Raw genomic sequence first — 24,807 nt, 5'->3', positions numbered from 1 at the left:
TTATTTGACCACTACTATCCTATGTACATTGTCTCCCCCATTAGAATGTAAACTCTTTGAGGACAGGGACTATCTCACTTTTGTGTTTGTATTTCCAAGCATTTAGCATGATGCTTCACAAATAATGTGTTCAATAAATGCTTTTTAGTTATTTATTCTTTGTTTCTCTTATCAGTTTCCTGTCATAAATTTACCATTTGAGGTCCGCTCAATCTTCTTGAGTCCTTTGCTTTCTGCTGATACTGAAATGATACAAGTAAAACACTCAGGCTGTTTACCTGTCATTTCACTACCTTACCAATGACTAGTTAATCTTCTCTTTGATTTTTTTTAAAGTTTTTATATAGTTTATTTATGCTCCGATGAAAAATTATCTTCATGGAGAAACACCATCCACAGTGCCTTTTATTACTTCTTTTTGCCAGACCAACATTTGCCTTTGCAGTACCCCTGATTTTCTTCATTCTGTTCTTGAGTTCCTTTTGTTGTTTTCTTGATGTCTTTTTCTTCTCATACAGGCCATGCCTTGCAAGTCTGTGCCTTGGTTCATTTTTCTTTGCATAGTCAAAGGAATCATAAATCATGCCAAAACCTGTTGTTTTGCCACCACCAAAATGGGTTCTGAATCCAAAGACAAAAATGACGACTGGAGTTGTCTTGTACATCTTGGCCAGTTTTTCTCAAATTTCAGTCTTGGGCACTGTGGCCTTTCCAGGATGAAGGGCATCTATAACCATCTCTTTATGCTGAAGAAGTCTGTTTGTCATGAACTTTCTGGTTCTGATGGTTACAGTGTCATTCAAGGGGGCAGTGGGCTCCTCGAGCAGCAGGACAGAGAAAAGGCTACCCTCTTTTTAGCCCAAATTTCACACCTTTTTTTTCTTTTTTTAAGATAACACCTGTTATTCAGTGTTTTTATTATGATACGATGTAGTCTGCTCTTGCCTATCATGTGCCTCTCCAATGCCCTTTGTGTGATATTCATTTTCAGTTCTTTGAACACTGTGCTGATCCATGTGTCACAGTTATAACATACATATAAATGCACATACATACATGTAGGCCAAAGATTTGCTTCAACTGAGACACAGTGCCACTTTCTGTTATTCCTCAACAAATCTAGCTCATTTTCTTTTTTTAAAATCATTTTAATTTTAAACTTACATACAAAAATGAGAAAAGAAAAAAATGTCATGTATATAGCAGAACATGAGAGGATTCAATATAAAACAATAAATTTTCATTTCAAGAAAGTCTAGATTTTCGTTGTTTCCTTATTGGTTTTCTTTTGTTCTTTACTGAGCACTTTTTACTTTATTTTTCCTCTTCCCTCCCCCTACTCTACCCCACCCCAGAAAAGGCTACAATTAAGCATGGGTATACATATACATAGATATCTATAAACATACACATATATACACTCATACATATGTATATGTAAGACCATATTATACTTATTTCCACTTTTCATCTGTTTTTCTGAAGATGGATAGCATCTTCCTTCATAAGTCCAAGTCTTTCCATATTTTTCTAAATTAACTAGCACATCATTTCCTACCCCACAGCAAATATTCCAACCCTGTTGGAAACATCCTGTTTCAGAGATTGTCTATGAAAGTTTTTTCTTAATTTTTTTGCATTAATTCTATTCTTGGCTGCATAGGTTTTATTTATAGAAGAATATTTTAATTTGAAGTAATCAAAATTATCCATTTTACACTTCAACAATGCTCTTACCTCATGATATAGTTTCAGGTCTGATACTGCCGAATCTGCTTCCTTTACATCTTTCCCCCTGGTTTCTTTGAAGTTTCAACCCATCTCATTTTTAATTTATGAGTTTCCTAACTTACAAAAAATAATTTTGCAGATTCCAATTGGAAAGACACTTCTAAAAATAAAACCTAAGTTATTATATACTAATTTTACCATTCTACTGCACAAGTGTATAGGGTTTAACTTATTTATGATTCCTTTATTGCTCATTAGTCTATAATATTTAGCGTCTTCAAAAAGTCTATCAATATCATTTCAAAATTCTAAGTTCTTACTCAATTTCCCTATGATACCTAGCTCCTGGTAACCGTATAGAGGCAAATAATATTTAACAAATCTTTCTGACCCGCCATCACAAGCCATGGTATGGAGCTGAAAAGGGATACTTTGAAAAATTTTAGTCAGAGCAGACCAGGGACACTAAAGCTATATATAACCTACTCATTTCAACTCACATAAATCATCTTTTCTAAAGCAAGCACTTCCTGGAGATGGCATCATATATCTAAGATGGTATCATTTCCCATACTTAATGTCTTTCTATTAAAATTTTATTTCCAATAGACATTTGCATATCTTAGTTAATTTATTTAGTCATTAATTCGTTCAGTAGCAGTAATGTTATTTATATAGCCCTTTAAAGTTTAGAAAACACTTCTCCACAACAACCATGTGAAGTAATATGGTATTGTAATTCTCATTTATAGATGAAGAAATTGAGGCTGATATTGTGACTGCCTGTGGTCATGTAGTAAATGTTGGAGTCAGGATTCAAATTTAGGTCTCCTGATTTATAGTACAAATTCCACTACACTATGCTGCTTTTCATTCACTCAATACTTATTAAATGCTTACTGTGTATAAGACATAGAGCTAGGTAATACTGTTGTCTTGGAATTCATAACTGAAACTTTTTACACACATACATTCTTAGAAGCTCTTTCATTAGTATGAGTTCCTTGAGAGTAGGTGTTGTTTCAGTTTTTGCATTTTTCTCCCAGTACCCAGCACAGTGCCTAGTACATAGTGGGCACTTAATAAATGCTGGATACTGGTTGATTAATGGGGAAAATATTTGATCTTTCTTTGCATTAGCTCACTTTCAAAAGTCTTTCCTTCCATTATCATAGCCTACTACTCTAGTTATAACTACCACATACAATACATTTTCTTTTTTTTTTTTTACTGAATCTATTTTATCTTCATTTTTTTTATATTCTGTAAGCTCCCTTGAGAAAAGATAGCATATTTATATCTCATCTGGATTCCAGAAGTGTAGACCATAATTCCAAGTCAGAGGTGGGAGAGGGAATATTATCCCACTTCTGTCAGAGTCAGGCATTTCTAGGACTTTCATTTCTACATATCATATAGAAAGTAGCAATGCTATGAAAACATCACTTAAGAGTTTCAAGAAGACACACAGTTACAGGGGACCCTGAGGGATTGTGTGCCTTTGTAAATACATGGTCACATAAGTATTATAGTCCGTTCCTCACCATTTATATACTAGATAAATCCATTTTTAACTTGAGTACCTATATTACATATGTATTCTGTATCTGTATAAATGAAGTCAAATATGATAAATATATTAAACTATAATATAATAATTAAATATAATAGAACAAAAGCAATTCAAATGACTTTAATAACTTCAAGCACTATTTAATATTCTTTCTCATTCAACATGAGGAAAAGATTATGAAATATGAAGGAAACATTTTCTAAACCAATTCTTCACAGGGAAGATTTGTCAACACGATGGTTCAGAAAATTTGCAGTCCTTTGCAATACAAACTCATCTGGAATATTATCTGAAAATCAAAAATTTTCACTTCTTGATATTCTCTAGAAGTGTCTATTAATCTACATTGAAATAGGGAACATATAGGGTAATTCAACTCAATGTGGCAATCATTTATTAAGCATTTACTATGCACACTTTTTTGAAGAGCTGGGGATTTAAAGTTTCCATAATAATGACAACAACAATGATGAGGACAACAACAACAAACAACAATGGTATAGCCCTTTAAGGTTTGCAAAGCTCTGTATGGCACAATAGAAAGGGCATTGAACTTAGGATTATGGGACCTAACTTTGAATCCTAACTTTCTACTTAATACCTCTATGACCTATGGCTAGTTAATTCATATCTCTGGACTTCAGTTTCCTCATTTATGAATGAAGAAATTGGACTAGTTGGAACTAGATGATTTCTGAGGTCCTTTTTAGATCTATGACCCTGTAATTATCTCATTTCATCCTAAAATCCTCATTGAGTAGGAACTATTATTATCCTCATTTTACAGATGGGTAAATTGAGGTGAGGAGAGCTTAAGTGATCTGCCCAGGTTACTGGCAAGTAAGTTATATAGCTGGTAAGTATCTGAGACAGTATTCAAACTCAAGTCTTCCTGACTCCAAGTCCAACACTATTCTTTCTGTCAACCTGCCTTATAAAACAAAACAATTTCTGGCCATGGAGGAATTTACACTCTATTGAAGAAAAATATGGCTGAAATATACGGTTTATTTTTTACCATATGGAGTAATCTCAGATTTTTTAGCCCCCAGTTTTGATTTGATAATTCTATATTGGAGGTATAGGAATAAGACTGAAAACTCAGTCTTGACTGGCTGGGGCCAGAAGTGAGAATATGAACCTTTATTTGGGGCCCAAGTTTGTACTTCTGGCTACTGATGATGAACTAGGAGCATTTCCTTGGCAGTAAGATACTGCCATAGTGGCAAAAAATTAAAATAATCCCTGCTTAGCTACTGTTTCCTTGCTAACACATTATGGTAACTCTCATTTTTTAAAAACTTTTTAATACCTCACATGATTCGGGGCACCTCTCCATAGAGGAATGATGGATTAATTCAAATTGGGCAAATATTACAACTAGAAAAGCCACAGAACATTGTACAAATCATTATTTCCATGATCACTAATTTGTCTACTATATAGTTCTCTATTTTAAAATTGCATATTTATGTAATTCCCCTCTTTTGTGTAGGGTCAGTGTAGAATACTATTATCAGTAGACTGAAGCAAAGACTAGAGTTAATCTATGTATATTTTACTCAAACATGCTTTTTTGTCTTCTCTTGCAATATCCAGATAATTGCCCAAGTTTATATAAAGATGTAGTCTAACCAACACATCCCATTTTAGCCTTAATCTTAACTAGGTGAGAACATGCTGCAATCATAAGGGTTAGAATAAGTGATAAAGGTCTTTTTGGAATTTCATTACAAGAACTGTTGTACAAAAATAAAGAATAATATTCAGATAGGCTGAGGAAATTTGTTCATGACCCTGGGGTCATCTATAAATTATTAACATAGTTAAAACCAGAGGCAATTGAGAGGTTGGAGCAAGTGTGGCTTTCCAAGGAACCCCCGTCCCCCCGGCCTCAGGATGAATCACCTTAGGGAGAGGGAGGAGAAGCCTTTGTTTAGGCCTTGACCAGGTCTCTTTGGCCATAGGAGGACCAAGAATGGCATGGAGGATTTTGGATTTTCCATCTTCCCATCGGTGTTCAAGTGATATCTTTGGATCAATTGATGCCAGTGTTTGCATTAAGAGCCTAGGACAGATTCAACATGGATTCATGGCTCCACAAGGAGCCTAGCAAAGACACTAAACATGTCTAAGGGGAATTTCTCAAGCATGCTTTAAATGGAAGAAAAGAACTCTAATTGTCCCTTTGGCATGTATGCTTTCTAAGCCAAGAATTCATTCTATGAAGCATAGGTGAAGAGTCAGTTCTAGAAGGAGACCTCTTAGGTAAAGGCATGGAAGGAAGCAGACGATGAAATGGAACTGGACTTACACTTTACAGTTTACAGAGGACTTACAGTCCTTTGACTTATAGTAACACTGGCAGGTTAATCTCCAAATTAGAAAACATTTCCCAGAATACTGTATGTAACTTTTCTATATGACACAGACTTTTTCCTTGGGGGAAATGGGGGTGTTTTGTATCAACTGTTCTCATTGTACCACCTTAGTAAAAATATTTTTCTAAAAGCATCTTAAGACTGACTTGCTCAAATTATTCTCAAGTAATAACCTTGGAGGGGAAGTACACCACTGGGGGCTCAAGTTGATGGCATTCTAGAAAGCCATCCCAACTCCTTAAGAGTAGTAATCTTAGAATTCTGATGGGTTGATTTGCTTAGGGGAATCTCTCATCAGGGTAAGTGGGAGTTGAGATGAGGATCTTCAGAACATATATTTACACATATAAACAAAGAAGATTTGTATGCCATCTAGGTATCAGAAGTACAGATACACATCCCAGTGAAAAGTGGGGAGAAGGCACATGATCACATTTATGTCATACAAAAGTTTCAATGCTATTAAGAGTCTCAAAGAAAACCGTAGTGATTAAAGGTAAGGGAATGAATGAATTCAAACCATAGAATCTTGGTGGTATAAGGGATATCAGAAATGATATAGCTCATCTGACTAAGAATACCTTTTACAACATCTTTGGCAAGTGTCAACTAACCTCTGATGGAAGGTGTTCAGTGAAGGGAGAAACCTTCATTGAGGTAGTCCATTTCATTTTGGGAAAATGTGGCAAATGTTTGTACTTGGCCATGCGATTATTGAGGGTGCTTAGAGAAAAGGAGCTTGCCACTATGGATAATCAGAAAACTCCAATTTCATTCAAACTCCTATCCTCATGCCTTTATATAAGTGATCCATTACTAGAATGAACCCCCCTTTCAATTTATTCACAGAATCCCAAACTTCCTACAAAATACAGCTTGGGTAGCACCTCCTCCATGAAATTTCTCCTGATCCCCACCCCCACCCTCAATTACTAGCACTCTCTTTTTCTGGGAGCTACTTTGTATTAATTTGAATATATTTTAATGATTATCCCTTCTAGTATTGCCAGTAAACAATAAGCTCTTGGAAATCAGGGGTGGCTTTATGTTTGTAGTCTGAGAAGATTAAGATTGATTCTTTATAATTTTCTATTTGATCCTTTTTACAAGTAATTGATTTTGCCCTGTAACTGCTTTTGTCCTGTCATTGTTTGTTGTAGTTCAGAGTACAGTCGGCCTGTAAGGGGTTAAATTTAAAAATCCAGTTCTCCTGCCTCAAGGAATTTGACTCACCTTGGGGAATGTGTGAGAAAGCAAAAGAGTCTGGGCCTGATATCTTTACTCCACAAACTTCTCTTTTGCTGTCCAAAAGTCTGGGCCACCATCTCGGACCTGTGCTCAGACAATGAACACTTTCTTAGTCTCATGAGAGAAGAAGGGAAGGCTGTTGTTAGCCTCCATCACCAAACTTCTAACCAATCATGTTCTTTGCATCTCAGCTCTCTAACCAATCATTTTGCCCTTAATTCCATGATGTCATCTACCCTGCTCTGTTCTTTATTCTGTACTACCAAAAACCTATGCAAGTGGAAATGTCCTCTTGCTTGGAATCTTTGAAATAAATGTGGGCAAGTCATGGTTCCATTTATCAATATGTACCATGCCTCTGCTAATGAATCTTATCTTGCTTGGAGATCTGCCAAAATTTACCCTTTTGATAAAATTCAATCATGACAAGTCCCAATGTACTATCATGAATAATGCATTACATATAGGAAGCACTTAATGAATATTTAGTTGAATTTAACTGAAATAAGTTTTCTGTTGACTTGTCTATTTTCATGATCCCAGCTACCCACATATTGGCCACCTTTCTATTTGTTAAATAAGAAAAAAAAAACACTTTCAAAATTTTAAGTATTCCATTTTGGTACTTAAGTACTATCATCCTGCTACTGAAACACTCTTAGGAAAATAAAATTTATTAGGCTTTTAAATTAATGATATTGCTGTTTATTCCTTGGCTGAAATCTGAGTTTTCCTTTTGCAATATCTTTCCCACAGAAAACTGTGATCCAGTGCTTTAAAGTGTTAGATTTGAAGACAGAAGACCAGGGTTCAAATCCTATAGCTGTTATTTGTTACCTGTATGACTTTGGAGTAGTTACTTCACATTTTGGGAACTTTCCACATCTGTAAAATGAGGGGATTGGACTAGATGATTTCTGATGTCCCTTCCAGCTTTAAATCTTTGACTTTATGAATGCTGAATTTGTCTTAGTTCATATCTTAGTAGAAAAATCTTGTTAAATGTTTATAATTATATATGCTTTTCGCAAAGTCAAGAAAAAAAGACTAACACATTTCAACAACAGAAAATCACATATGATAGAAGGCAAATCTGCAGGTATGATGATATCATTTTTCCAGAGGGAACATACAGATATTTACTGGAGACAAAGACTTTGAATACAATGTGTTTCCAACTTCATTGGGTAAATAAGTAACAAGGGATTTTTTTTTTAAAGTCAAATATTTGGAGCCCTGTTTTGTCATCAACATGTAAAATAACATTGTATTTTTTCTTCTGATTTTTACCTTAGTTACCACGGTAAGTGAATTAGAAACTTTTCCCAATGGTCAATAGTATTTTTCTTTAGAAAACTCTTTAGTAATGAGTGATGCACGACTTTAATGACATTGGTTAATATTTCCTACTTCTGGAAGATATTGATTAGACTATGATCACAAAATTGCCCTGGAGAACTAAATAGAAAATCTTTATGAATTGGAAAATATTTTGTACTTTGAATACGTAATTAAAATTAGTCAAAAGGCTAAATTTTGTAACTGATGAAAAAAGATTAACCTTTCAGAGTTTGGATGAGTTGTATTTCATTGTGTAGCGAGGGTTTTGAAACTCTTGTCAGAAGTTTTTATAATGCAAATATGGATGCCACAATGTTGAAACCAATAAATAACATTTTTATATGAATAATGATTTTCCTGAATAATGGGGTTATTATTCAGAAGTATATAAGGAATGCAGTTCAAATGATTTTGACTAGTGCAGGATATATAGACTTTAAATCACTAGGGTGGAGGGAGCCTAAGGTTTTTCCTTTAAGAAAAAGTTTTTGGTCTCATTTCTATTTTTATGTCTTAACCTCAGTTTTCACAGAAAACAGAACTAATACCTAGTCTACATTTCACAGTAATATGTAAGGATTTATTGAATAATACAAGAGCAAACACTATTTTAGACCATTTGAAAAAGGTCTCATAAATACAAAGCATTCCTTCATACTAAAAAGTTAGGATTCAACTGAAAACGTATTTTTAGATAATAGTAGCTTACATTTCTAAAATTTTCTAAGTGTTTTTCTTGCAACAACACTGATTGTTATTACTCCGATTTTACAAATGAATAAACAGAGGTGCAAAGAGCTTTTTGCTTGGATTTATGTTCAGCAAAGTAGTTGGGCTGTATCTGGCTGAGAACTATGAAATTCTGAACTTGGCCAAAAATCTTGAAGATATTAAAAAAGATGTAGATGCCAGGAAGAAATTCCTTAGCCCTTAATGCTAACATAAAGTAATGTTGTCTGAATACTTTCTGATTTGAAACAAAAGCTCCTATTCTTTCTAGGATTGGATAACTTTCTTTTCCCAGAGATACACTGTGCTACCTTTGAGCTAAAATACACCCATGACACCAAAACTACCCTTTATTATTCCACTCCTTCCCATCCAGTTCCTCCCCTCTCCCTACTTCTGCTCCCCTTCTCTGACACTTACATCTGCTTGGCAGATTCTGACATTTGAATCCTGGTGCTTGACTAAGAGAGGTCTCTCCCCTTACCTCTTTGATTAATTTAATTGTGGATTTACCTGTGATCATTCTCACATAACCTGAACCTTAGTCTCCTAACTCAGATAGATCACTGTTTCAATAATAGCACTTATCTCTATAGATTTATGAGAATTAAACTAAAAATTAATTCATGTAGATAAATATAAAGTAATCTTGAAAATAAATACAGTTACATTTTTAGGTCATAAAAAAATGATTAACCAACCTCCCCTCTCCTAATGAGGGATAAATATAAGGGAAATAAGAATGCTTTGTTATTCATTCAGCATATTTTGCTTCTCACAATTACAAAGTCATTATTTACAAAGCTAATTTAAAAACATGTTGGGGCTAACATAGGATTTCAATACGAATTAATAACACTATCTGTAATGATACATTTCTAGTATAATCTTTAAGGATACAAATTTCAGTTCAATCATATTCATTCATTCCATAAATATACTGTGCATCAATGACATTACACCAAATCTTTCCAATTTGGTTTGACATTGGGAGTGGAATCTGCTTTGGAGAGAAGTTTCTCTTGTCTCTATTCAAATTTCTTGACCTATTAAAACACTCCTGAAAGAAAGGGAGCAGTGGTACTAGAGTTATCCATGTACATTTCTAGTGTTTTTAGTTTCTTGTGTGGATGTTATTGTCAGATAGATTTTTTTTGCACTACTAGATTGTGAACTTCTTATATACGAGAGAGAAATATTTGTAAATGCCCGCAGGGCAGAAGATTCTTTTCATTCATTCATTCACTTAACAAACATTTATTAAATACCTACATTTAACGTATATGCAAAGGTTGCCACATGCAACATGATTTTACTTAAAATGCAGGGGAGTGGATCAAATACTACATTGAACTGGCAAATCACTAATATGTTCCAGATTTGTTATATAGCTGCATCTATTTAAAGACCAGATGTGGGAGAATTTACAAATATTCTGAGTTGCCTTAAAGTGCTTATTAAACAAAACTTTGGGCCCTATTTTAACATTTAGATTGCCTATGATTTATAATGTCTTTTTCAACCCATCATGACAATTCTCTATGCAAATTGCAACATTTGCCTTAATGTGGCGCTTTATTATAAAGCTGTAAAACAGACAGTAGTGAAAGCCCTTGTAGTGCCGCCTTGATAAGCCATTAGAAATGAAGCCCTGCACTGCTGCTTCACTTACAGAAAGAACCTAAATAAATCTAGGTAATGGTTCTGTGTCTTTACTTTCCTCTATGTTAAGCTATATTTCTGCCTAATGTAATCTGCAATTACTTATTTTTCCCAGGGGAGGATATTCAAGTGAAGAAATGAAAACCATTTCCCGTCTGAACCAGAATCTTCATCTCCCATGGCATCTTTTAATTGTACAGATTGTAAAAGGCACTCTCTCTTTGGCTTTACAACATCTTTCTCACTCAAGAGTAATGAGTTCCCACTTCTTAAAAATGCATTCAGAAGCCCTTGCATTCAAGATACTACTGTCAAAATGTACACACACGATTGATTAACTAATTTATTGGTGATATTGTACATGTCATCATTGTGCAGTTTAAATGATTTTGACAAGTGCAGAAGGGTATCATTGACAGGTGAAGAAATAAACGATGGGTTTAAGCTTTCAAATGTTTCTCCAGCATTTTACTGAGTGGCAGATTGATAAATTAAAATTACAGTTGCGGCATTAGGCCTGAAAGAATAATCACTTTAGATTAAAAAAAATAGTGCTCCAGAAATTTTGTGTAGTATCCAGAGAAGTAGCCTGAAGAAAACCAAAGGAAAAAAATGAACAAGTGAATTTCTTAAAGGAATCATTAATTTTAAGGTAGCAGCGTCTCTGCTTGGAAAAACAAAAGTAAATTTTTAGGTGGAGAAGATTGCCTTAGCATCCTTTCTTCCTTTCTGTAGGAGAGATGCAGAAAGTTGATATGTTTTCACATTTCTCCTCTAGGCTTGGCCAATATGTAATTAATTCTTTGCTGTCAGATGTACACATTCATAGCTTCAGGTTACCTTTCCACTGGAACATCTCATTTGTGCTTGATATTACTGAACTTCCAGATTATAGTTTCTAGGCAATGCTTCTATCATCTTATCAACTTGCCATGTAAGAAATTTCCAAGTTATTTAATCAGTAACTCTCATGCAAATTTATCTTCAATGATGTCTTTTCTATTTGTCAGTTTCTACTTGTTCCCACTGTCACTACCCTTGTCCTGACCCCTAGACAGTTATGACTGTAAAACTTCTAACTGATGCCCACCCCCACACACAACCTCCATACTTTAACCATCTCATTGTCCTGTTTAGAAACCTTCAGTGGCCACCCAAGTAATCATGGATGCCCATCATTTCATGATAATTCAAAGTATCATCTGGCACAACCTATTTAATTTACAGATGAGGAAATGAGTACAAGGTGGTCTTCTCAAAAGTCAGTTCATTCCATTTTAGATACCTCTAAGGAAGCTCTATTTTATTTATTAAATATTTCCCAATTATATTTTAATCTGGTTTGGGCTGCACTTAAGTTTGACACCTCTACTGTGATACATGTTCTGCAGAGCAGAGAACACCGGTTTTAAACTCTGAACATTTTGTTTGAAGTTCTCATGATAACATTTATTGATTGTATGACATTGGGTAAATCACTTGGGTTCACTTGACTCACAATTTCCTTATCTGTAAAATGATGGCATGGATCCTGGATTATATTATCTCTAGGTATTCTTCTAGCTCTTTCAGTCTATCATCTTGTTACATTTAACTATCAAATACTTATAAAATGGTGACCAGAACAGAAATAAGGGCATCATGCCACTACAGACATCCCTCCAGATTGACATCAATCAAGACGTTATGTCCAGTCAGTCAATAAGTTACTAATCTAACTTAATTATCATTCAGAAAGTATTTCTTCATTTTACTCATAGCTAAATAAGCCCTTTTTTTTTTTGACCTTCGTGTTTTCCTTTGTCTCAGCTCAGAATAAGGATTAGCCTTCCTGGTATTACTCTCATAGGCCCACAATACTCTTTTGTATTTTCCATTGATTATGTGCTCCTACTTCCATTTTTGTTCACATGCTTTTAAAATCTGAACTGATTAAAGAGCTCCTTTAGGAAACCACATCAGTCTGCCTAAAAACCTTCTTCTTTTTTCTTTATTAGAATAACTCATACTTGTATTAGACAAATTCCATTTCTGACAGGCCCTGATTCTTCTTGAGTTATCTCCCTCTTTAGAGACTCAGGACATATGGATCTTTTCCTTTTAATTCTTTGAAATTTGATTTCCTAAAATGTTGTATAAATATATAGTGATGTTCAGCATCCCCTCTTGACTATCAGGAATTCAGTGATGATGTGGTTATATTATTAAGTTCTCATTATTTCCATGTCACCAATTAGTTCCTTCTTATTGACCAGAATTAGGCCTAGAGTAACAATTCTCTTCAATATTCCTTTTACTATGTGAGAGATAACATTATCAACAAGCTAATTTAAGAATTCATCAACTGTCTGGCTTTGAATGGAATGGTCTTTATGGAAGAGCTCCAAGTAATTGAAGTTTTCCATAATTACAAGGAAATCACTTTGTAAACCTTGAAGCACTATGCATATGTAAACTATTATTTTCATTGTATCAAGCCTTTGTATCATTTTGGTGATCTTTACTAATTTCCTTCAACTAGATGGACACTAAGTGGCATATTTCAACTGTAATATTACTTCTATTTTTCTCCTTTTTTCCTCATCCAAACATTATCCACTATTCTTTATTCCTTCTATTTCAGGGAATTCCATTCAATGATTAATTTTAATATATAATGCTTTTTTGTCACCTCTTCTAATAGATGTGTCATTTGATCAAGGGATTTTTTTTAATTGTCATACTCCAGTCATGAGGCCCATTCCACTAAGTCTTTGTAATGACTATGAGGTCATATTTACCTGACTGCATTACATTTTGGGTAGCTAGGTGGTCTGGTGGATAGAGCATTAGGTCTGGAGTCAGGAAGACCTGAATTCACATCCAGCCTCAGATGCTTACTAACTATGTGACCTTGGGAAAGTGACTATGTCTGCCTCAGTTTCCTGAACTGTAAAATGGTTTTTTTGTTGTTCAGTCATTTCAGTTGTGTCTGACTCTGTGACCCCATCTGGACTTTTCTTGGCAGAGATACTAGAGTAGTTTGCTGTTTCCTTTTCTAGTTCACTTTACAGATAAGAAACTGAGGCAAACAGAGTCAAGCCATGGTTAAATAACTAGTCAGTGTATGAGGTCAGATTTGAACTCAGGATGATAAGTCTTCCTGATTGCGAGCCCAGTGTTTTATCCACTGAGCTATCTAGTTGACTGCCTGGTATATAGTAGGCACATAATAAATACTTAATCTCTTCCCTTCATCTTATTGCCATTTTCAAATTCACTGTATTATTTATACTTTATGAATCAACATACACATCTTCCTATGTTCATATGAGTTGCTAATTTTCTTTACATTTATTTTCTTCTGTTAATTAGTAAACACCTCTTCCACTGTGTTTTTTCAATGTAACACATGAGATGCCCTCTAGAGTCCATATATAATGCGATGTGGCTAATGTTCCCCCGTCCCATCCTTTCCCAATTTTCAGTTTAAAATACAATTGTTTAGATTGTTAATCTCTGGGCAAACATATTCTTGTCAATCATTGTGATAAGTGCCTCATTTCCAGCAAAGAGATCACAACACAGTTATCTCACATCCCAATAGTGATAAAGATTTACCTGGCCTGCTGTTCACATTCCATATCTTTCTACGTCTTCTAACATTCCAAACTTCAAATTGAAGAAGTGATAAAAACAATAACCTTGTGGTCTGGTTTGGTGGGTTTTACTGCCCAATTTTCCTTTGTGATATTTTCTAGGTTCTATAAGTTGGGTTTTTAAAGAATGAGTTTGTTCTGTTTGTCATAAGTGAGTATAAATTATAATAAATATAATAAAATACCATCCTCTCACATAAAGCATGTGAGGACAGGCACCTTGGTGTAGTAGAAAGCACACTGGATTTGGAGGCAGACAACTTGAGTTCAAATTCTGCACTTACTCTTGGTGTGACAGAGTCAGTCACTTTGGCTCTGAAGGCCTCAATTTCCTCATCTGAAAAATGAGCAGGTTGTCCTAGATGACCTAAAGGTTCTTTGCAACTCTAGGTCAATGATCCTATGACCTCACACCCCATTATTCATACCAGGTTTTTATAAGAGACTCACCTCTGGAAAGCCTCTCTCTGCAATATGTTTTACCACCTACTTTGAAATGCTAAATTTTACTTTTTGTTTCTCCCTTATTTTCAACAGGTTCTAACTCATTTAAATAAAAAACTAAACAATTTTAGAAAGGATAACTTTTCTTAACTATATATTCAGTTTTCAAGAAAGACATAATGTAGTTTAATTACAGTATGAAAAGCAGTTATGATATAAAGATTTAAAGGAGGATTATAACAATACTGTATAGTTTATTATGTTATTAAACAAAAATTCTCAGACAGAAACCCAATAAAGGTAAAATGGTCAAAATTATTACATTATAATTTACATTCTAAGGAGTCTGATTGTAATTTTTAAATTATTCCATAGATTTGAAAACAAATTGGTCTAAAAAAAACATTTTTACATACTTAAAATGGTTTTCCTCCAAATGTAGTTATGGGAGTTAACATTTAGTAACATAGCTAATAATGGGAACCAAAAGGGTTTGAATCCTGAGTCTAATAGTAGCTAAAGGTATAAGAAAGTCACTGGAGGTCACTGAGACTCAGTTTCCTTATCTGAAAAATAAATATAGTAATACCTGTGGTAACTACCCCACAGGCTTGTTGTGAGGTCAAAATGAGACAAACTATATAAATCATCTTGCAAAACTGAAAATGCTATAATAATGGCAGCTGTTATTACTGAGAGGGAACATGGCACAGTTGATAAAGACCTAGTCTCAGAGCCAGGAAGACTTGTATTCAAATTCTACCTCTGACACATACTGGCTGGATGACCCTGGGCAAGTCACCAACACTCTCAGTTTTCTACCTCCCTAAGACTATACTGCAGAGACAGGGCCGCTATACATTAGTATAGGGGAGTTTCCTTGCCCAGAAGTTCTCCAAATCAGTGAAATCAAAGGTACAGTTTTTAGCCCGATTATAATTAGACTTGTTCTGCTTGTCTCCAGAAGGCAGAACTTGAAAGAATGGTTATAAGTTACAGGGTGACAGATTGGAGCTGGATGTAAAGAACAAGTTTCTGAAATTTAGAGAAGTAGCATGATGCCTAAGAGGTAGTGGGTTTCCTTTTATGAGAAGTCTTTAAGCAAAAGTTAAATAAAGACTTCTCAAGTATGCTTCACAAAGGATAGGAGGAAACTAATACTTATTATGCAGCCACTATGTGCTAGTAACCATGCTTTTCACATGTTACCTGATTTGATCCTCACAACACATCTGGGAGATAGGAATTATCATGACTCCCATTTTACATATGAGAAAACTGAGGCAAAAAGAGGTCAAGTGACTTGCCTAGGGTCACATAGCTGGTAAGCGTTTGAGGCTGGATTTGAAGTCAGGTCTTCCTTATTCTAGGCCCAGTTCTCTATACACTGGACCATCCAGGTCCCTCTATACCTCTATATTTCCTTTATAAGAAATTCTTGCTTGATTATGGCTTGGATTAAATGGTTTCTGATGTTTTCCCTTCTAATTTGAAATTCTAAGCTTCTAATCATAAGCCTTGCATGGAAGTATAATATAGTAGTGATGGGGACACTTCAATAATGCAGATATCCACTTAATTTCTTTTTTAACTAAAAGCTGGGAAGTTAACACATTTTTGGTTTGCCCTGATTCCATTCAATTTAGTTCATGAAACATTTGTCACATACTTACTTACTCTGGCTATGGATTAGGATTAAAAAGACAAAATCAAAGTCAAGATAGCTTTAACAGAATAATTTCATCCTTCAAAAGATAGGAGGACTTGACAAGGGAACTGCTTTTTTGACTTGAATATAACCAACAGAGAGTTGCCGAAATAGAAATGATGGAACTTCGGAGGGGAACAGGCAAAAAATGATTTTACATTAGATTTTATAATATGAAAGGTAATGAAGGCTGGCATAGTCTGATATATACTGCAGATTTGGGGAAAACAAGTTTCTGGGTCTCACAGTAGGTTAATTAGGTTCTCAGTACCTAAACTTTCATTGGAGATGCTAACATGTGAGGGGTGAGATGCTCACTGGAATGAAATTCTGAAGATCAAAGAGAGATACTAGGAAGAAAATGAGTAATCATGAGACTGATGGGTATGCATCAACCAATTTAAATTTTTAGAAACAAGTATAGAAGTTACAAGCTCTTGCTGGCAAATGGAATGAATACAAGAGAGCAAGGTTGGTCCTTATAAGAATAGTATCAGAAGCATTCAATCTCAAAATTAGCTGAGGATGGGAAAAATGGTAAAGACAACCAAAAGGCGTTAATTTTTTTTAAAAGTTAAACTGTTAAGTAGAGGATGATCAAATAAGGATGTGACTGTTGCTCCATGTGGACAGGATGATCTGGTAAAGGGTAATGGAGAGGAGGTAGAAATAATCAACTCTTACTTTACTTCTGTTTTCTCTGATGAGGAAACTGATTATTGAATGAAAGAAGAAAGGCAAAGTTCAGAATAAATGTGGTAGGAGTCAACAGAGTCAAAATGTCAGGGAATAAAGTTCCTGGAATTTTAGGCTACATTGTGAGATACTTTCCAGTGCATACGAGAGGGGATGATACTGATGAACTTTGCCACAGCCAACCCTGGCACCTGAAGCTTACAATGCCCGAAAATTAACTTATCATCTTTTCCTTAAAACTTCTCCATCCTCCCTATCTGTCCCATTTCTACTGATGGCGGCACTATCCATTCTTATTTGAGCTTGAAACCTGAGCATTTTCTTTACTCTTCCTTTTATTTAAGCCCTACATCCAATCAGTTTTCATGCCCTGTTAATTTTATCTCTATTTTATCCTTTACATTTATCTCCTCCTATGCATTTAGTTTTCTACATCCCTCCACTCCCCCTAGCTCAGGGACTCATTATCTATTACATGAATGATAAAGCCTTTTAACTAATATCCCCTCTTTCTAATCTATCTTTCACTAAAATACATATTCAAATGGATCTTTGATCTCATTAAATTGGGAGTTTTCTTCAATGATGCAGTTCACAATCCATCCAAGTCTGCTTGTCCTGTATGATTCATTTATTTTCTCCCAAAGTTCACTACACACTGTCTATACACACATGCTGAAGGCCTTTCTCATTTTTTTCTGACATTGTGAGTCTGTCTGCCTACCTGTCACCCTTTGTTCCAGCCCATATTCTTTTACTGTCAACAATTCCTTGATAATGTCTTTCCTGTTCTTTAGAATTTCTCATTGGTTACCTCAGGGGTCAGCAAACTATAGCCAGTAGGGCAAATCCTGTACCTCTCTCCTGTTTTTTATGGCCACAAGCCATTACTGTATTTAAAAATGTAAAAACCTTGCATGGTTCTCAGGCCATATAATAGGTGGTGGGCAATATTTAGCCACCTGTTGTAGTTTGTTGACCCTTGGGTTACATGATGCAGCCTTCTCACAACTGCTACCATCTGTCTCTCCATTGCCCTTTAGGTGATGAGTTTTTCTCTTCTTTTCTCTCAAAGCCTTAAGAAATTTGGCCTGGGCATAGCTACTTTTGAATATTGCTTTTGTATTAGCTATATGATGATAGACAAATCATTTATACTCTGTAAAACTGAATTACCCTATTAATAAATTGAGGATAATAATATTTGTATTATCTACTTAAACAGTTATTGTTGGTAATCAAGTGATACTTCCTGTATAAAAGTGCTTTGTAATCTTTAAAGCACTATACAAATCTCAACCATTATTATCAAAGCCCGGTTTTGGTGCACCTCATCCATGAATCTCTCTGTCCTTGCTTCTTCAACTGAATGTCATGGTGTAGATCAAAGACAAGTGGGTTACAGTCAGAAGACCTGGGATGGAACTCCCTGCTATTCCTTGCATCCTATGTAATTGAGTAAATCAATCAACTTCTTTATGATTGTTTCCTCATCTAAAGCTTATCTCAGATGATCTCCCTTTACATCTGAGATCCTACAATACTCTATCTTCCAATTTTCTTAGAACACTTTTTCTTGACCCTCCTTTTATCCTGAACATATTTTTTATTCTTTTCATATTTTAAAGTCTTATTTATATATCACCTTATTCTTAGATGACAAGTTCCTAGAAGGCAATGAACTTTTCTTTTTTCTTTTCCCTCCTTCCTTTCCTCCTTCCTTCCTTCCTTCCTTCTTCCCTTTTTTCTGTTGTTGATATTGAATTCAGTCAGACAGTCAGTCGGTAAACATTTATTAAGCACCCACTATAAGCCAGGCACTATGCTCATCTCTGGAGCTACAGAGAAAGGCAAAAGATAGTCCCTGCTCTTAAGGAATTCACAGCCTAATCAAGGAAGTGACATGGAAACAACTATGTACTAACAAGCTATACTAGGATAAATTGGAGTTAACTGACAGAGGAAAGGTACTAGCAGTAAGGGAGATTAGGAAAAGTTTCTCATAGAAGGTTGAATTTTAGTTGAGATTTGAAGGAAGCTAGGGAAGCTAGGTGGTAGAGATGAGGAGGCAGAGTAGTCTAGGTATGTGGGATAAGCAGCAAAAATGTCTCTCTGATGATGGCACTTCCGGTATGAAAAATGGCAAAAATGCTGTGACCATGGATTGAAAAGTAAGCGGTTGTGGTGGTAATGGGGAGGGAGGGAGGTGTAAGAAGACTTAAAAAGTAGGAGGGGGTCAAGTCATGAAGGATTTTGAATGCCAAACAGAGGATTTTATATTTGATCCTGGAGTTAATAGGGAACAACTGAATTTTATTGACCGGGGAGTGGAGGAGGATGACACTGTCCAATCTGTGCTTAAGCAAGATAACTTTGACAGCTGAGTGTTGAATTGGTTGATGGTTGGTATCCTGCCCATAACTGGATCTCTGCAGTGCCCATTGCCACAACCAAACAGTGGTTAAATCACTTTTAGGGTGAGGGATGGTTCTAGTTCTATTTTACCTTTTCCTCAGATGATAAGGGGTATTGGGGTAATATAAAGTGGTTAGACAATGGCTTTATGTCTTAAAATGTAGGCCTTGGCTTTCTATGTAAAGGTACCTTGGAAAATTTGGGAATATTTTTTGTCAGCTCTTTCTTCTTCTTTGTCACATTAAAGATATTTTTCTCAGCAGGAGTTTTAGAATAATAACTGTGAGTCAATATAATTGGCAAAAATAAACCTGATTTTTTTAATCCTAAAATTGTTTAGGCTTAAATTAAAGTAAATATGAATTTAAAAATTTCTAGAACACCCACACACACATATACAATACTTATATGTATACACACACAAACACATATGTGTATGTATTTGTATATAGTACTACAATGGATAATTCACACCGTGAACATGTCAAAACTTAATAAACCTAGGAAATTTTGTATGTTTCTGTTCCTTTATAAGTGAAGTCTGGCTAAATTTCAGAGCACCCAACACCACTTTCAGCTAAGAAGGAAGATAAGGAAATGGGCCTTGTGTTGTTTTCAAGGCCCATCAGGGCCTGGAAGGATTTAGATTTTGCAGCTGTAGCTTAGGGGCAAAAGTGGGGCATGGCAAGACTATATATGTAACTGCTATTTTATTTTGACATTGAGTGGAATTTCCAAGGCAAATCTGAGGGAAATTTTAAACTGATCATTTTTTGAGATTCTGATCACAGATCAATAGCCTTTCTTCATGTGCCAAGAAATTTTAGAAAGACAAATATTTCTACTGAATTTAACATTTGTCCCTTTAATCTCAGTTTTCACAGTGTCAGGTTAAGTATTATATGCCAATTAGGGTATCAAGGAAGGAATTTGGTTCACAAATTTATGTTAATTATAGTACACATTAAACATGTATTGATATTTTCTTCTCATTTTGCAAAATTTATTCACAGTTATTGGTGCTTATCAATAAAGATTTGACAGTCTGGTATTTTTTCTTACTTGATGGTTAATTTCCATGTACATTTCTTTCTTCATATAAAAACCATCTTTTTGTGACTACATGGAACTCTAGGCAATGCATATAAAAGAAAAGTTTTATTTTCTGATCGAATGTGGAATACCAGCTCAGTAATAATTCAGTTCTCTGGCTGCCGTTGGGATCCATTATGGTTCCATTATGCCTAAAAATGACTCATAGAACAGTAATAGTCCAGTGGAGCAGTAAGTTGCTAAATAAGACCCTAGTGGCCTAAAAGAGTTAAAGCAGCTTCTTAGGGTAGATTACTTTTAACCAGTTTAGGCCCAGAACAATATACTTTTTTTCATCTATTAGACACAGAAATTGTTCTTGAGAAAAATGATACCATACTTTGATGTCACTTAACAATCCATAGAAGAACAGCAAATGATTTTGCCAATGAGTCAAATAATTTATTACTTTAAATTGGTATACCAAGAAAGGCATTGTGGCAATGGAAAAAGAGTTGGTCTTAGAGTCACCTGGATCCAAGTGTTGTCTCTGACATATATTAGTTGAATCACTCAGGGCAAATCATTTAACCTTTTAGTGCTGTAGTTAGTATCTCTAATACTTTAAGGTGACAGCCTGCATTGCTATGGAAGGTCTCACTGGAAGCTTGCTATGCCAATTAAATTATGGGTCCAGTCCCAGTTCCTATCCCTCAAAAAGCCTGTGCATGTGTACAGCAGATGACTTTATTATCCTAATATACCATTGCAAGCAAAGATATAGAAAAAGTATAAGAGACTCAGAGTCTGTGCTGGAATAATACTATCACTTGTTGATCCTGCTTTGGTTTCTGGGGGATGGAGTTTTCCTAAAAAACAACATGGCCTTCACATCTGTGGGCTGTATACTGCTTACATAAACACTGGCTGAATTTTACATAGTTAAGAGTGTATATGCAAACAACTATCATTCTTTTGGGTTAAAGTGTTAAGGAGGGTGTTAGACATGTAAAAAATATGAAAAACAAAAGTTATATAGGATGTGATCTTGATGTTATGCAAACAAAAATGGAATCAATGCAGACTAGTTCATGAGACGAGGTAACACTACCAAACAAAACAAAACAAAACAAAACAAAACAAAACAAAAACCTTGCATCAAGTAAGACTACAGTGTTACTTCAGCCCCTTTTGACAAGAGAATGACAATTGGAAAATTCATTTCAACCATAAGGCAGTTACCGAAATGTGGAAAACAAACCTGCTGAAAGGGTTTATATGAAACAAATTTGTTTCCTACTTTAACATTTCTGGTAAATATAACACAGTTTCCCTCTCTCTACTTCCTTTCCCAGTACTGATTCTGCTGTTTGTTATTTGGATTGAGTTTCAAAGTATTTCTTAGAAGCTTGGGAAGGAAGAAAGAATTCCACTGGTCAGTGGATGAGCTTAGCACTTGACATCTAGCAGCAAAATTTGAAAGTAATGGGAAAAAAGTAATCCTGATCATTTCCAATTAAAAGCCTTTCCTATGATGTTTCTGGTTAACCTAACTGGCATTAGTTCAATTTTCTTTACAAATGCACTACTACTCTTGCCAACTCCCCTGTAATTTCCCTAAAAGCAAGCACCAAGAGAGAACACCATTGATCTCTTCTTCATATTCAATACCACATATCCTTGTACCAGGCATTAAAAGTACTTAATACTTGCTAATTGACTAGCTATTAATCAGAATAAACTTTTATATTTCACAAAATTTACTCCTCAATAACAAAAAAGAAACACAAACATTCAATGAATTCCAAATTGCAAAAATAGCAAATGTACACTATTGTCAGCAGTGCCATAATATAATAAAATCTTTGAAAGAGCAGTTGGAATTTGAGACCTCCACCATGATTCAGTGGTTACACACCAGAGCTGGTTAGTTTGAAGTCTCACCTTTATTTGCCTCAGGGTTCTTCCTCTGTGTGTTCAGAGCAGCATTCAATATGATGGTGTTGGGGAGATGAAAGTGAGATAAGAGGAAAGTGGAAAAGAACATGTATTGGAAGACAAGTTTAGAGAAGAAGAGAGGAAGCAACACTGAATTAGAGAAAATGAAAGAAAAAGAGAAGAGAAATTGGATAGACAGAAATGTTAAGATTCAGAGGACCTGGGAGAACAAACACACAAAACTGAACTTACCTTTACATTGTAAATCTATCTTTTAAATTTGCTTTGTGTTATGTTTTGTTGAAGGGCATAAAATGTTATATTCATTAACTGAATTATTCATGCTGCAAAATTATTTACTGCAATAGATGGCAAATTTTCATAAAAGAATTTTAAAAAACCATAAATATTGATGTTCTATGAATAAAGCATGCATTGATATGACTTCATATGGAATATGGAATTGACATGATATTAGAAGGACCTTATTATTCAACTGAGTTAAACAATTAATGTTGAAAGAAGATTTGCAGACATACTCACCCAACAGACAGGAATGGCTCCTTTGATTCAAGTCTATCAAGTAAATAACACATATTTTAAAATATATACACTGATAATAAACAGTATGCTAAGCATTTGCAAGATGCCTTTTCATGGAAACAGTAAAATTATTGAATCTGCAGGCACATAAATGCATAATTTAGCAATTCTGAATAATCAGAAAATATAAAATTAATTCACCCATTGTGAAGTAGAATTATTTCTTTCTGGGTTAATATAAAGTCTATCTGAAATGGAAGAACGCTCTCATTTAAAGGATAATTCTGTGTGAGCATAATAATAATAAATAAATGGATAGAATAATATCTGTATTCAGTATATTTACTATTCATGAGAAATTTCTTCATAGAAGGGTCCATATACTATCTCTTTATGATTTAACAATAATAATAAATAAATTTATATTTCATTTGACCAGACTTCAATTCAATCACTAATTGCCTTGGTATATAAGGTATGTATTTTGTGTTTGTTGGTTAGTCATTTTTAGTTATGTCTGACTCTTTTTGATACCTTTTGGAGTTTTCTTGGCAGAGATACTACAGTGGTCTGACATTTCCCTCTCCAGTTCATTTTGAAGATGAGGAAACTGAGGCAAACAAGGTTAAGTGACTTGCCAAGGGTCACACAGCTAGTAAGTATCTGAGGCCAGATTTGAATTCAGGAAGATGAGACTTCCTGACTCCAGGCCTGGCACTCAATCCATTGAACAACCTAGTTCCCTGCTATGCTACCCAGCTGCATAATTCCGTCATGCTTTTAGGAGGCCTTTTAATAAAACTTCACTCATGTTTTCAGGAGTAATTTCTTCCAAAAATAATTTGCATCCAACAATGGTCAGATCAACTCCATAGGGCAATTCTTTGCTATTACTATTTGTCTTGAAATAAACAATTTCCAAAATTCATCTTCTATGAAACAGGATTTTTTTTTTTAGAACCAAACCCTATTCCATCACAATGTCCATTTTCATTCAGAATTAAGAGTGAATCAATGCAAGTTTATTTGTCAGGAAAGAAGTAACATATTAATGAACTGTATTTCTGTTTTGCCTCTTGTTATAAATTATAATTCTTTAATTAACATGTCTGCCTTAACACCATTAGAAAATAAACTTCACAAGGCATATTTAATTCTATAGAATAAGACTCAAGAAACACATTTTTGTATGCAAAGAGCTCTTATCCTGTACATAAAATTGGCCCTGGCAATATAAGCCTAAACGTAAACACAATTTATTAAATTTTTCACTAAGAACTTTGTGTTAGATCTTTATTACACGTTACAGAATTCACCTCTTTCTATTGTATTTATTTTTAAAGTCACTAAATAGCAAGATTATCAAGTAACTACTATAGGAATAATATTACACATAGCATTTTATATATCCCATTTTAGAGATATAAACTATAGATAAGAAGGAAGGGACATCATTTGATACCTAGATTCCATAAGAACTAAGTTGAAAAAAAAGAAGCCAATAATTGTCTTTAGTATGGCCTTTATGGTACTAGCTGTACCATATGACACCGGACAAGTCACAATTTTTTTTAGGGCTCAGTTTCCTTATTTTTAATATGAGGCAAATAATCACACTAGATAATCTCTATGATATTTTCCAGATTGAGAAAATATGTTTCATGAATTAATAATTTCTAGGTCAATAATTTCCAGCAGTAAACCAACTATCTACTTGACAGGTCAAGA

At 34.7% G+C, this 24,807-nt stretch overlaps 1 protein-coding gene and 1 pseudogene across 1 annotated transcript in view; both read right to left on the bottom strand.

The window, feature by feature from the left end:
• The window catches only part of LOC114053935 (RNA-binding Raly-like protein), a 382,357-nt gene that overhangs the window by 65,055 nt on the left and 292,495 nt on the right, over window positions 1-24,807 (bottom strand). Inside the window, exon 3 of the mRNA XM_027877079.1 lies at window positions 23,080-23,112. Coding sequence (XP_027732880.1) covers window positions 23,080-23,112 — 33 coding nt within the window. The remainder of the gene's footprint in view (window positions 1-23,079; window positions 23,113-24,807) is intronic.
• On the bottom strand, window positions 172-797 carry LOC114053792 (annotated as a pseudogene).

Source organism: Vombatus ursinus, unplaced genomic scaffold (assembly GCF_900497805.2).
Source record: "Vombatus ursinus unplaced genomic scaffold, bare-nosed wombat genome assembly UNPS02014812.1, whole genome shotgun sequence".
NCBI lineage: Eukaryota > Metazoa > Chordata > Mammalia > Diprotodontia > Vombatidae > Vombatus > Vombatus ursinus.
The sequence above is the reverse complement of the archived record's forward strand: the minus strand, read 5'-3'. Positions and strand labels throughout refer to the sequence as shown.